Genomic DNA, 14,151 nt, shown 5'->3' with positions numbered 1-14,151 from the left:
AGGCAGTCCGCCTCGGGAGACCCCCGAGCATCACGAGGGCCGTGGGGTCCCCGGCGCGGTGGTCCCAGGGAGGCGGTGAAGCCTGTGCCTGCCAACGGGAGAGAGCCCGGGCACTGCACGACCGCCACGGCCCTCCCGGCGCTCAGTGGTGGGGGCCGTGTGGGGGCCAGGGGTGGGCGGGCTGGGCCCAGGGCTCCGTGCTTGTGGGGGAACAGTGACTCCTCAGCCGTCCAACTGTTGTCACCTTCCCCAGCAGGCATCTGTGCCCGGAGGGGCCACGGGGACCGGGCTGTCTCGGGGCATGACGACAGCAGCTCTGGCAGCTCAGGGCTCTGCGGCAGGCTCACTGCCAGGCTTCGGCTCGCGGGAGGGCCGGGCGGGGAGTGGGGAGGCCTGGATGCGCTTCACAGGCTCCACCTGAGCAGCTTTCTCCCTGGGCCCACCCTGTGATCCTGGGGCCAGGCTGGGGCTTCTGAGGCCCCCGTATGTGGGAGGAGGGAGTGGACACAGGAGGCAGGGCCCAGTCTGGCTGGCCCAGGGCGGAGAGGGCCGACTTAGGGGCCGTCTTCCTCTACACAGGGGCCAGGCCCTCCTAGAGATGAAATGAGGCCCACAGGGTCCCCCGGGGAGTGTGCAGGGGTGAGCAAAACAGGTGATGCCAGCCTTCTGCAGGAGATGGGAGGGGCAGCCTCTGGGGCAGGAGTGCCCTGGATCTAGGGCCCTGGGTCAGTGCTGAGCCAACTCGCTTGCTGCAGGGTAAGCGAGGCTCCAGCAGGGCAGTGCAAGCCCACCGAGGCGTCACCAAGGACGGGTGCAGAAGTGGCTGCAGGGAGGGTCCCTGCCCTGGTCCCCCCCAGGCCCTGGCCAGTCAGGGTCCCAGGGACCGCCCAGCTGCACACGGGCCCGCTGGGGGCTGCTCCGTCAGCAGCCATGTGAGACCCCTCCTCCTGACCTCTGCTTAGGTGGGGCGGCTCCCTGGCCTCCCCACCCATCCCCCTCTGCCCTTCAGAGCCCCACGTGCATCATGCTAGACGATCAGGATATGTCACATGGAAAGAGACCGCTTCATTTGGACACACACTTTGCCAAGGTCACTCATGTAATGGGGCGGGGGGACACAGAACTGGGTCTGTGTCCCAAGGTCCCCGCTTGGACAAGTGCCCCTTCTTCCCTGGCCCCCAATGCCAGACTCACATACACGGATGGGCAGGCTGGGATCCCAACAGATCTGGACAGATGTGGGACACACCCAGGGACACAAAAAGTCCTCCCTCCCTGCACCCATGAGCAGCTGACTCCCAGAAGAACAGAGCAGGGCAGGACTCCAGGGAAGGAGGAGGGCGCAGGGTCTGTGGCTCCAGGGCAATGCTGCCCAGCCCATGGGGAAAACCCCACACCCCATTGTCCCCACCTGAAGGACAGAGCTGTGCCCCGTTGTCCATGGGCCCCGTGGAGGAGAGGCTGCAGAGCCTCTTCCCAGCAGTGATGTGCATGTCTGTGGGACCTGCTGCTGGCAGGCTGCCTGGCTGCAGCCCAGCTAACGGGAACTGGCACACATGAGTCATCCTGCTGGGCAGGCTCACCTGGGCCCTGCCGGCATCCCCAAGGAGGCCCAGGAGGAGAGTGCACCTGTGTGTGCATGTGTGTGTCTGTGTCCGGTTGTGCATACCTGGGCTCTTGGGTCCAACGGGTGCACTTGTGTCAGCATGGGTGGGACTGTGTGTGCGCCTCTCCGTGCACGGAGACATATCCAAGCCCATCTGTGTATTGGTGTGAACATGTGCGTCATCTCGTCTACCTGTGTGTCTTGGGTGTGTCTCAGGTGCGTCCCTGTGTCTGAGTGGCTCCCCGTCTCTCTCTGCTCCAGGAGCAGGTATGTGTGTGTGTCCACCTGTCCGTCCCAGCACCACGGGCACCATGCCTAGGTGGCGCCCAGGCGTGGTCCTCCTTGGCACAGCGATGCGTTCCTGGGTCTGTTCTGGCCCAGGCTCCCCGCCCGCAGCCCCAGTGGGACCCACACCTCCAAGGTGCCCTTCCTCAGGTCTACGCCAGGCTGGGCCTCAGCGAACTCCTACTTTGGTGTTAACAGAATTCTCCTGGGCCTTCCCACTCCCTGCCGGTTCCCCAAGGAGTGTGGTGTTCTGCACAACACCCAGGCTGGAGCTCAGCGGCCCCAGCCATCCCCACTCCAGTCCTTACCAAGGCCCTCTGGAGCATCCGGGGCCTTGTGGCCTTGTCTCCCTCCTCATATTGCTGCCCGGGCCCAGCCCCACCCTCCCTCTTGCAGGGCTCCCGACTTCCAGCAGGGCCCACGCACCCTGCCCCCCGCCGCCGCCCCGGGGAGGGTCTTTCCTCAGCTCCCACCGCCCGGTCTCGCTGCCCCCCGCCCCGCTGCACCTAATTCTCGGCCTGGGCCCTCTGTGGCCTCGAGGGAACACTCTTCCCGCACACTCCTGGGGTCCCAGCTTGGACGGCCCCTTGGGACCCCCCGCGCACCCCAACCGCGGCGGCGCGCTCCCGGGCAGAGCAGCGTCTAGACTGCGAGCCCCTGGGCGGGGCCGGGAGGTCGGATCTCCGGCCCGTCGCCCCTCGGGCTCCCTCTGCCCCTGTGACCCCGGGCCCCGCCCCCGCGGGGACCCCTGCCCGGCAGCGGCCCGAGGCGCGCGGTCCGGGCGGGGGGCGGAGGGCGGAGGGGGCGGGGCCGGGGGCGGGGCCGGGGGCGGGGCCGGGGCGCGGCAGCCAATGGGGTGGAGGGGGCGGGGCGGGGCGGCGGCGGGTCCCGGGCGCCGGCGGGGTCCGCAGTCGAGGCCGGCCGCCCGCGGCAGCGCCCTCCCGGCTCCGCGGCAGCGCCCTCCCGGCTCCCCGGCCGCCCGCGCGCCGAGCCCAGACCCGCGACCGGACGCGCCGGGCCCGCCGGCCCGCACCGCCCGGCGCCGCGATGTGCGACTGTTTCCACGTGGTGCTGCCCTCCTGGCCCGGAGCCCCCGGCAGCGGTGCGCCTCCTCCCGCCTGCTGCCCCCCGCACGCGCCTCTCACCTGGCCCTGCCTCGCTCTCCCATCTCTGCCGCTCACCGTCTCGGGGTCGCTGACTCATCCCTGCCACTCCCTCTGTCGCTCCCGCCTCTGTCACTCTCCCTGCCTGGCTTTCCCTCCCTGTCACTGCCCCGTGTCCCTAGAGGCGCCGCTCGGCGAGGCGGCACGTGTGAGTGGGGCGCGGGGGCCGTGGGTCACCTGGCACGGGGACCTGCAGCCAGGCTTGCCCGGGGCCCTGCTCTGGGGCCGGAGGACCACGGACTTAGGGCTGGGTGGGTCCACAGTGTGGCTGGCTCACTGGCGCGGCGGGGCAGGCAGGGCTGGCCCCGAGGGCTGCGGCTGGGTGAGGGGCCACGGAGTCCCCGGTGCCGGGCAGGGAAGGTGGGTGTTGCCCTCGCCTCTGCCCGCAGAATGGGAAGCAGGTGCTTTGTCATCTGTCTGTCCCCGCTCGAGGTCTGGTTCCCGCGTCTGCGTGTCTCAGAGTCTTGGGGGGCAGGTGGGGTGAGGCAGGGGCAGTTATCCCAGCTGTGGGTCAGGGATGCGGCAGCCACGCCCAGGGCATCTGGCCGGTTGCCAGCAAGGAGGGTTGGGCCTTGCTGCAGTGGCGCAGACCGGACCCCACTCCTTGAGGAACGCAGAGGAGGAAGATGATGATGGTGCTGCCGATGCAGAGGGGGAGGGCTGCCCCTTGGCCTGGGCACGCCCCTGCAGCCGCAGCGGGAGTCCCCATGGTCCCTTCTGTTGCCCGTCTGTCTGCTGAACACCAGCTGGCCTCCTGTCAGGGCCTCCCTCGGCCCAGGGATGTTCCCTGAACAAGCTTGCTTGGGAGGATGATAGATGCTGTGGGTCCCCAGCCCCCTCCTCCTGACCGTGGCGGCCCTGGCCCACATCCCTGGGGATCTGCTGTATCACAGGGAAAGGAGAGGGGCAGAGGGACGTGGGGCCATTGCTCTGCCTCCAGCATCTCCCACCGGCCTACACCCTCACTCCCAGGCTGCCCAGAGGCGCCCGGGATACAGGGTGCAAGGCCACCCCCTCCACCCGTCTGCCTCGAGACGGCCTGGTCGGGACAGCCCTCCCCCGTTGAGACCCTTATTCTCTGCTTTGACCTGGGGCCGGCCTGTGGGGCAGCCCGTAGGGAATGTCAGGGGCTGTCACGGGGCGTGGGTAGGAGACCTAGTGCATCAGAGCCCCTGGGGGTTCCGTCCAGCGTGCGGGTCCCCAGGCCCTGCCCCACCCGCACTGGGAGGCTGGGCCTGGCGGCTGCGCCTCCACACCATCCCTCAGAGGCAGCCAGTTTCTTCCCAAGGCAGAGCTGGGTCCTGGGCAGCTGGACTGACAGGGAGCCCCCGGCTCCTGCCCCGGGCCCCTGCCCTGCCCCTGAGGCCCCTGACTTGGCCTGAGCCCCCCCTCCCATCCCCACTCTGATAAGCCCCCACGAGGTCCAGGGAGGGCCCACCATGAAGGAGAGTCTGCCTGGTCTCTTCTTGTGGGGGGCCGTGGTAAGTCTGGGGCCCTTCCCAGGCGCATCGCAATGTGGGGCCTCCCTGCAGTGGCCTCCCTCCTCTGAACGGGGCTGGTGGCCTCTGCAGGGCCCTGGGCTTGGGGCTGCAGGGGTCTGTGGGCTGCGACTAGCACCTGTGAACGGGAGTGAGCACGGCCGCCCACAGCAGAGGCCGGGCGGAGAGGCCAAGTGCCGGCGTGGGTGGCAAGTGTCTCCAGTGTCCGTGCTGGCAGCTTGCCCTGGGTTGTCCAGTGGCACAGGGATGTGTCCCCATTTTGCAGACAGGGACGCTGAGTCTTGGAGCAGTGAGGTAGGGCCTTGCACCGAGGTCGAGGTCGAGCCTTCTGGCTTCTACAGCGGCTGGAGTGGCCAAACCGCAGGCCGAGGGCGGTGATGTCCGGCAGGTGCTGGCCTGGCCGCCCCACCAGGCAGGGCTCTGGAGTGCCCCCTCCTGCCCAGAGTGTCCGTGGCAGGAGCCGGCAGCAAGGAGGAGGAGTGAAGGTCATCTTGGGCTGGGCCTCCCCCCCCTCCCTGTGCTTTAGTGAGGCGGGTTCTCCCAGCCGCCGCAGGTGCTGCTGGCAGATGTGTCCCTGACAGCACCCCAGCTCTTCTCCCTGTAGGAAAACTCAAGCTGGACATTCTGCCACTGCTCCAGGGTCTCAGGAGAGTGGGGGGGGGGGGGAGGGCCCAGGAGCCCCTGCCTCCCCGTGTGCCAGGAGTGGTGAGTGCGGGGCCTTCTCTCCATCTGGTTGAGCTCTTCTACCCTGGACTTGCTAGAAGCTGCCTCTTCCAGGAAGCCCCCAGGATTGCTGGGCCCAACCCTGTCTCACCCTCAGGCTCCAGCCCTCGCTGAGTCCTTTCTCCCATGACTGCCCTTTGCTGAAGGCTTCTGTTTCAGGTTGAGCCTGGGGCTGGCCTGCCCGGGGGGTGAGGAAGTGTCGGTGTGAGGGGGAAGGACCCAGCAGGTGGCCCTGCCACTCGCTCCAGGCATGAAAGCCCAGATCTCCCCAGCACAGCCCTCTGGGTGGAGGCAGGAGGAGGCGACCGAGCACCCCGGGCTCTGGCAGGGGCCCTGGGACCTGGGAGGTCACACATCAGGGAACACTGTACCATTGTTTATTCGGCTAAGGTGAGTCAGGCACCTCTCGGCTGCACTGAGGAGTCAGAGAGGGCTTCCTGGAGGAATGTGCGTGTGGCCTGGAGAGCCTTGGCCGGGGGACAACAAGCAGATTTACAGGGTGGGTCTGGGGATAGGCGTAGGGGTGAAGAAGGGTAGAGAGGGCAGGGGCCAGCGGTTGGGGGGGTTTGTTCCCAGGGCGCTCGGGGCTCCACACGGGTTCGGGGCAGTCCCCATGGGAAGAGGTGAGGCCGGGCAGAGGAAGGGGAAATGGAGAGGCAGAGGGGCCCAGCAGGGAAGTGGGGAGAGCTGGGGGGCTCTTAGCTGGGTGCACGGTGGGACCCCGTGTGTGCCCGACCTCCCCGGAGCCTCCCCATGGGCCGGGCCCCGCCCAGCTCCTGCTTCTACCTCCAGGCTTCCCTTTGTTTATCTTTTTTTGGAAGCCGCGGCCGCTGGGAGCCAAGGGTCCAGCTCACTGGGGTAAATATTTAATAGTTAGAGACACTTTCTCTAATGGAAAGGTCCCAGGAGCTGGGGCAGGGGGGCGGCAAGTGGTGGCCCCGCCCACGCCCAGCCCACTAGCCCCCTCTTCCCACCCCGCTTCCCGCCCTGCGCTGACCCGTGTGGGTGGGGGGGTGCCATGGGCCCCCCTCCCCGTTGTCGAGAGGAACCCCCTCAGGTGACTGGCTCTGAGCCAGCCGCCCCTGCCTGCGGGGTGGACGCTGGGGTCCGGGGCAGGAGTCCTGAGAAGGGCCCTTCGGCACGCCTGCCTGGACACAGCCCCGGATGCGGGCACCCGGTGCTGAAGGGACAGTGGAGGTTCAGAAAGGAGCGGCTGGGGACAGGAGCCCTGGGGCCCTTGTGCGGGCCTCCCTGCCCTGCCAACACCCGCTTCTGCTGGAGGGGCTGCCCCCGCACTGGTGGGCACTGCTGTCTGCTGGGCGGGAGGCCCGGGGCTCAGGCCCGCTGGGCCAGGTCGTGTCCCCTTTGTTTGGGGGTCAAGCCCCTGGTGGGGGTCAGACCATGGGCTGCCTGCATCAGGTGTGGGCGCTCTGCATCCCCCGCCCCCACCGGCCCTGCACCTCTGTCTCCCATGCATGCTCGAGGTCCCTCCTGGGTGGGGCAGAGGATGGCCTCCCACTCCCACAGGGCACTAGGCCACGTGCGGGACCCCTGGAGGAGCAGCTCCCTCCCCGGCAGGCCTTACTCCTGGGTGGCACCAGCCCCCGGGGGCTCCTCTGTGACACATCTCCTGAGAATGCGGTGCTTGGCCCTGGCCACCTCCCCAGCTGATTCACTATCAGCTGCCCATGGGCCTGCCCAGCCCCTGCCCAGCTCTTGCCAGCCCCCGAATTCCTGTGGTGACACTGCGCAGCAGCCCAGGGTGCAGGGGGCTTTGAGCGAGGACTGCCTGTGAGGTGGGCATTGGCAGGCGTGTGCTGGACGGCCTGGATCTCAGGACCCTTGGTGTGGCAGGTCAGCAGACACCCTTCAGCTGGCCCAGCACCACCTGGGGCCGGGGACCAGGCGGGTGGGGTCCTTGGTTGCTGAGGCAAGGGGGCGGGGCCCTACTCGGGGCCCCTTACCTGCAGGAGAGCCAGGTATGACCCCTGTGGGACTGGACACCAGCACAGGGGCAAGGTATGGAGGGCGGCCCCCTGACGCTTGGCCCTACAAGGTCACGGTGGCCTGGACCCAGAGCCCTGAGCCTCCAGCCTGAGTCCCTGCCTGACCGGTGCCCCCGGCTGGCCCCCACATCTGCAGGTCCTGCTGGCACCCACCTCCCGTCTGCAGGGGCCTCACCTGGAGACAGCGCTTGCCAAGGGCTGCGGGCAGCTGCCTGTGGGGAGGGAGTCCAGGGTCCGAGCTGGGAAAGCGCTTTGGGCAGAGCAAGCTGCATGTGCTCACTGGGAGTCTGCAGGGAGCCTGGGTGCGGCAGGGGTGGGGGGTGAGGGGTGGCAATGTGGGGGCGGGGGGAGCAGAGCACAGGGTGTCAGGGGGCGGGGGCAGGCCCAGCCTGCAGGCCACGCAGCGTGGGGCCACCTGGCCACATCTCCCTCTGGCTGCCGAGGTGGGGGCCCATGTGCTCCAGGGCCAGATGGCTGGGGGGCAGTGGGGTTCCCGAGGAGGGGGACGAGTGGCTCTGTGGGCTTGGGGTCCCGGGCTGGAGAGAGGAGTGCGTGGCCCGTTCTGAACCCGCAGCAGCCTCCTTCCGGCTGGGCTCAGCCCTGGCCTGGGGGCGATGAGAGAGCCGTGGGGTGCCAGGCAGCGAGTTCCCAGGTGAGAACTGTCTGGGGCTGTGGGAGGGGTGAGGTCACCGCCAGCCGGCCTGGCCAGCTTTCCCGGCTCACTGTAAATAGAGTCATTTGTGACCGTTAAATTTTTAGAGAGGGGGAGGCTGGGAGAGGCCTGGGTACGGCACCTCCTTCTTGGACTGGGGGCCCACCCTGGGCCTCTCGCCCACCCTGACCCAAGAGCACCCCTGGCCCCGGGACGGGCTAGAGCCTTCTGTGTACCTGGGATCCCCCTGAGCGGCCAGGTGCCTTCCCTTACTGTCACCCCCTCCGTGTCCCCATGGGGGGCTCGCTGCCCTCGGCTGTCCCCAGAGCCCCCAGTTAGTGGCTGCCTTGCCGATCGGGCCTGGGGTGGCGGGCAGGGGTGGGGGTGAAGCCATCCCACCACCACCTCCCCAGGGCTGGGCCTGACCCCTCACTGCCCTGGAACCCCAGGCTGGGTCCCTCAGCTGGGCGGGCCTGCTCTGACCTGCTTGTTGGGTGCAGGTGCCAGCAGCCAGCTGAGCCCCACCCCGCAGGGCCCTGGGGCAGGGCGGGGCGGCTTCGGGATCCAGCAAGAGATCTGCTGATGGCACAGGCTGCGCGGTCCTGCCCAGGCCTGCCAGGGCTCCGGGAGCTGGAGGGGCCGGGGAGCCAGACTGCGTCCTCCCACCCGCCCCCTGGGCCCCTGGGCTGGGGGCTGGGTCCTGGGGGTCCCGGGAGGTGACAGGAGGTGGTAGGCCAGGCAGTTGGCGCTTCGGGGAGGGCAGAGCTGGGGTCTTCAGGCTCAGAGAGGCTGCGTCTCAGCTCCCCCTCAGGCCCCGGTGACGCGGGCGCGGGTCATACACGCGGGGTCCAGGGCCCGGCGGCGCCCAGCTCGTCGGAGGCCCCCGCTTTGGGCGGAGGCTGCTGCGGAGCTTTGGCTGAGGGGCTGCAAGGGTGGCGGGGTGCACGCCGAGGGGCACGGGCAGACCTAAGGTCACTCACTGGCCCGGGCCACGGCGAGCTCGGGCTCGTCCTGCTCCGGCCTCGGTGGTCTCTGCCGGGGAAGGGGCTGGCTGTGCCCTGGGCAGGGGTCTCGGTACAGCCTGACGCGCCGTGTCGCCCCGACGTCGCAGGTGGAGCAGGCGTTAGCACCCCGCGTGGGGCTCTCTTGGAAGGGCCTGGGTACCCCTCGGGCTGTGCCTCCCCTTCTCTGTGCCCCCAGCCTGGCCAGCTTCCAGCCTCTGTCCCTGCACGTACAGGGAAACTGAGGCACGGGGCCAACGAACAGCCTGGCGGGGGTGGGGGAATCCTATCTGACATCTGCGGCTGCCTACCTGTCTACACAGCAGGACCGGACTGGACTGCGCTGGCGGGTGGTAGTGACTCAGACATCCCCAGGCGGGCGTTTCCTTTCCCAGTCAGCTGCTTGGGCTGGGGGGGGGGGGGCACTCTGGGGGAGGGGCCTGGCCCGGCTCCGGGCCTGTGAGGGGGCCGCCCAGCCCCCTGGTGGGGCTCCAGGCCAGCGAGGAGGAGGCCAGGGCGGGGCAGCGGAGCCGGAGCCGGGGCTCTGGAGGGGAGGGACCCAGGAGGGCAGCGGAGGGAGCGCCAGCTGGGATCTTCACTCTGGGCAAGTTGGGAGGACATCGACCTGGGTAAGCCACTGCGGCTGTCTTCTGTACCTGCCCCTGCCCCTGTCCCTGCCCCCTGCCCCCTGCTCCCAGCCTCCAGCCCCCTTCCCGGGGTTCAGCCCTAGGGTACCTGCACCCCTCACCACCCAGTAGGCCTGTGGGGGCCGGGTGGGGGCTCGGGCTGCGGGCTGCGGGCTGTCATCTCCCAGAGCCCCTGCCCTGCCTCATCCCAAGCCCACGTTGGTGGGATGGGCCACCAGGTCGTGGTGGCCGAGGGCACCAACACAGCCATCGCCATCCCAGGGCAGGTCCCCAAGGTGGGACCATGTGGCCGGGGAGGATTCCTCAGGTGACGTCCACCATCCTTGTTTGGTGCACTGGAGACCCCAGGAGTTTGGGGCAGGCGCTTCCAGCGAGTGCAGGCTCCCCTGCAGCGGGGCAGGTGGGCAGCGGTGGGCAGGACCTCCAGGGTACCGGCCTTTCAGCTCAGAGAGAGAAACAGGCTCAGGCCCACTCCCGTCCTGGCTGCTGGGCCCTCTGGAGTCGGAGGCCGGCGTGCCTGCCTCGGTTTCTCCAGGTTCAGAAGGATCCTCCCAGCCCCACAGCTCGGCGGCACCCTCAGGCCCGTGGACTTGCCCCTTCCCAGGAGAGCTGCCCCGCGCCTCCTCTTTCTTTCTCCATCTCCTCTCTGCACTGGCACTTATTATGCACCTACTGTGTGCAGGGCTCTGAGTGCTGGGGACCAGAGAGGAAGGGGGGCAGTGGCCAGGCTTGGTCTGAGAGTTGGCCGGGGTGGAAGAGCGAGGTGCCGGGGCTGGGGAGGCTGCTGGTCTGCAGCGCAGTTTGGAAGGTCTGGGCCCAGGCAGCGGTGGGGGGGCTGTGCACGGTCTGGGGGCGCTGCAGGGTGACCCGAAAGTCCTGGAAAGTCCTGGCTGCAGCCGGGCAGCAGCGGGAGGGGTGTGGCTGCGGGGGGTGCCAGCCCTCACTCCCAGGCCCAGCCGGCCAGGCGAGGGCCAGGCGAGGGCCTTGGGGGCAGAAGCGGGAGCCGAGCTGGCCTCCCCGCGCAGTTACCTTGGGAGGGCCTCGCTGCCGGCTGTTGCTGTGGGAAGGCTGCAGGTCTCATGACCAGTCAGCCCAGCCCAGCACTTTCCTCGCGCAGTTCCAGGCTGGGGTGAGGCCTGAGCGTGCCGTGCGCCTGTGTGGCCACTGGGCTCCAGGCCCGAGGGTGAGCCTGCCTCGTGGGGTCCTGCCCCGCGGCACCCTGGGTGGCTGGGGGACTGTGCGCTGTGCTCGGGGAGGGTCCCAGGCGCGGGCACACATGCCCCGCTGGATCTCTGAGGCCACGGCCGGTCCGGGTTGCAGCTCCCCTTCCTGCCAGTGTCCTCGTTCCCAGGCCCACCACTGCCCTGGTGACATGCAAATGCGCCCACCGTCCCTGGCCCCTCTGGAGGGCGGCCAGTTTCCATGCAAACTGGGCTTTGGTTAAGCACACTTGCCGCTGAGAACCCCCACTTGGTGGGGGGCTGCCTGAGAGTCCCTGGCTCGCCCCGAAGTATTAGTAGTCATTATTCGATGTGGCTGCTGAGCCGAGTCCCCACAGAGCCCATCTGTGGGGCCATAGGGGGCAGGGCCCGGGTCAGGCTGACAGGACGCTGCCCCTGCACTCACGGCCGAGGGGGGCCCTCCGGTCGCAGGGCCCGGCAGGACGATGCTCTGGGGGATCCTGGGGTGCCTCGGCCTCCCGCCCCGGGGTGCAGGTCCGAGGCCGGCAGGCCCCTGGCAGCTCTGCCCCGCAGCAGGCAGGATTTCCTCCTTCCTGTTTGTGTGACCCTGGGCCAGGCTGGGGCCAGCTGGCGGCTCTGAGGGGCGCCCAGGGACCCGGGGCTTAACCCTGCAGCCCCACCTTCCAGCCGGTGGCCTCGGGCTGGGCCCGCCCCTCCAGGGCCTGCTCCTCACCGCCCAGCGGCTGCGGGTGCGGGTGCGGGTACGAGCACTGCAGCTGGCCCGCTGGCCCGCAGGAGCAGGGCAGTGGGCTTCTGGGCCTGCCTGGGTCCCCAGGATCCCGGTGCAGGTGTGCGCCCACCTCCACACCGCCGCTCCCTACGCCCTGGCCCTCGCGCCCGTGAGACACCCCGGGGTCGATCTGGGGGTGCAGCCTCTCAGGGCCGGCGATCCCTGCCCTGCCCGGGAGCCTTCCCTGCGGTGGGGCCCCTCCCCCGGCCTGGCTGCCGGCTGGAGGCCCTGCCTGGGGGTCCTGTCCCAGGCCTGTGGGACTCCCCCCCCCCCCCCCCCCCCCCCCCCCCCCCCCCCCCCCCCGCCTCTCCGGGTCGCCTGCCGGGAGAGGGCGGCCACCGGGATCTTGTTTTGTTGTCTGACTCACAGAAAGGGCTGCGGCCGCGGAGGCGCTGGGCGGCGGTGAGCTTGGCAGGCTCCCCAAGCCCCTGGCCCCTCCCCGGGGCACACCCTCCTCTCGCCCCTGTGGGTCCCCTGTGTGCTGGGCTGGCCGTGGTGTGAGTGCTGCCTCCCTGGGACTCAGCCGGCCCCTGCGCCCCGCCCCAGGTGGCCGCCCTGGGCAAGCGGCTCCCTCTTCCAGGCTGGGCATTCTCATTCCTTGTTGCTAACACACGGCGACCCCCCACCCCAGGGTTGGGGGTAAGGGCCTGGGGGGGCCTGGGTGGTAAACTGAGGCCGGAGAGTAGGGTCAGCCGCCGTCGGCGTCAGCTGCTGTGCGGGGGCAGCAGGCTCGTGGAGAAGAGGCGAGGCCGGGAGTCGGAGGCAGGGCTGTCCCCACTCTGTGTCCCCACCCTGTGCCCCCGCCCTGGCAGGCCCTCTGGTTCTCCTGGGCACACGCAGCAGCCCTCAGACGCCCACGGGGAAATCAGGGCCCGGAGAAGGGACGGCCTTGCTCAGGGCCACATAGCAGCTTGGCCAGAGTGCAGTAGCCCAACCCACGCTCCTGCAGGGACTGGGCCCCCATGTGCTCCACAGGGACAAGGACCTGCCCGGTCCCCGAAGCGGGGTGCCCACCTCACGGGGCTGGCGGGGGTGGGCGGGCGCCTGTGTGGTTGGCAGGGGGGGCTTGTCCCCCTGGTCCCCGGCAGTGTGGGCGTCTGGAGAAGGGGTGTCCCCAGGCCCAGGCAGGCATGCCAGGGTGTCCCCAGCGCTGTCTCTTCCTGGAATGCGTAGTACGGTCCCGGGGGTGGGGGGCTGGAGTCATGTTGCTGGAAAGGCCGTGAATACGGCTTTCATTGTTCAACCACGACACAACCATGGAGAGTCCGCTTCTCCTTGTGCGGCGTTGGCACGGCGCTCCTCTGCACGTGGGTCCTGCCCGTCTGAAGGTTCAAACCTGTGGCCATGAAGTCTGCCATTTCCTCATTTCAGTTTCATGGAGAATTTTTTAAAGTCTCTCTCGAGAAGGAGTGCAAGTTGTAAGTGTGCGGCTTGAGGCATTTTCCCCAGGTGGCCACACACGTGTCCCCGGGACGAGGCGCAGCCCCTCCGCTCCCCGAGGGTCTGTGCCTGCAGCTGAGCTGGCCGTGCGAGAAAGAGAGAGAGAGAGAGAGAGAGAGAGAGAGCAGGCAGGAGTGGGGGGAAGGGCAGAGGGAGAAAGAATCCCAAGGAGACTCCCCGCTGAGCGCGGAGCCTGAGGAAGGGATCGATCCCATGACCCTGATATCGTGAGCTGAGCCAAAATCAAGAGTCGTGCTTGACAGACTGCGCCCTCCAGTCTTGCCCGTTTTTCTACTGGGTTGTCTGTCTTTTCCTTCTGGTCTGCAAGAATTCTTCGTGCGTTCTGGGGAGGAGGCCTTGGTTCGGCCAGCGCGTTGCACATCTCCGCCCGGTTCGTGGCCTGACGGCTGGCTCCCTCGCGGGGTCTTCTGGGGAGCGGAGGCTCTTCGCCGTGACCTAGACCACTTTCTCAGCCATACCCCGTGGGCCCAGCGCCTTCGCTGTGCTGCTTAGGATTTGTTTCCCTTCCCCCAAAGTCATTCCTATTTATCTGCTGGAAGCTTTGCCGTGAGACCTTCTGCTCGGGTTCTACAGCCCACGCGGAATCACTACTTTCTGGGGCTGCCATAATGTTGAGATTAACGTTTTTCCTGGGGATAGCCAACGGCCCCACACGGGCGACGGAAAAGACCGTCCATTTCCCGCAGCTTTGCATCTGTGAGTTTGGTTCTGGGGTCTTTGTTCTGTTCTGTTGGTTTTAATTGGCGTTTTCCTGCCTGGCTAAGGAAGTTGATCGTCTTTTCTCGTGGGCATCGGTGCAGCTTCTTTTGTCAAGGGTCTGTTCAGAGCTTTCGCCCATATTTAACTGAGGTGGGGTTGTTTTTGTTTGGTGTTTTTGTATTGATTTGTCAGAGTTTATCTGGATGCGAGTCCTTTGTCAGATCTACACGTTGCCTTTGCATTTCCTTAAGAATGCCTTTCAAGACCGGACGTACTTAATTATGATGAAATATAATTTATCGCATTTTCTTTTGTGAGTCACACCTTTGCTGTTCTAAGAAAACATCGCCTCCCCAGGGTGGCACAGAATGTCCTGTGTTTTCCTCTGCAAGGTTTATAGTTTTAGGTTTTACATTTAGCTCTATGATTCATTTTGAA

The 14,151-nt window shown here is 67.7% G+C and overlaps 1 protein-coding gene across 1 annotated transcript; it reads right to left on the bottom strand.

Annotated features, from left to right (window-relative positions):
- Nucleotides 1–7,647: 7,647 nt before the first annotated feature.
- On the bottom strand, nucleotides 7,648–13,375 carry LOC119876532 (vegetative cell wall protein gp1-like). Its single transcript, XM_038545989.1, has 5 exons — nucleotides 13,259–13,375; nucleotides 11,444–11,683; nucleotides 10,256–10,503; nucleotides 8,774–8,858; nucleotides 7,648–7,887 (listed from the first exon to the last, which is right to left on the bottom strand). The coding sequence occupies exons 1-5, from the start codon at nucleotides 13,373–13,375 to the stop codon at nucleotides 7,648–7,650; spliced, it is 930 nt and encodes a 309-aa protein (XP_038401917.1).
- Nucleotides 13,376–14,151: the final 776 nt, after the last annotated feature.

This window comes from Canis lupus, chromosome 8 (assembly GCF_011100685.1).
Source record: "Canis lupus familiaris isolate Mischka breed German Shepherd chromosome 8, alternate assembly UU_Cfam_GSD_1.0, whole genome shotgun sequence".
Lineage (NCBI taxonomy): Eukaryota > Metazoa > Chordata > Mammalia > Carnivora > Canidae > Canis > Canis lupus.
This window is presented reverse-complemented; position numbering and strand designations above follow the sequence as displayed.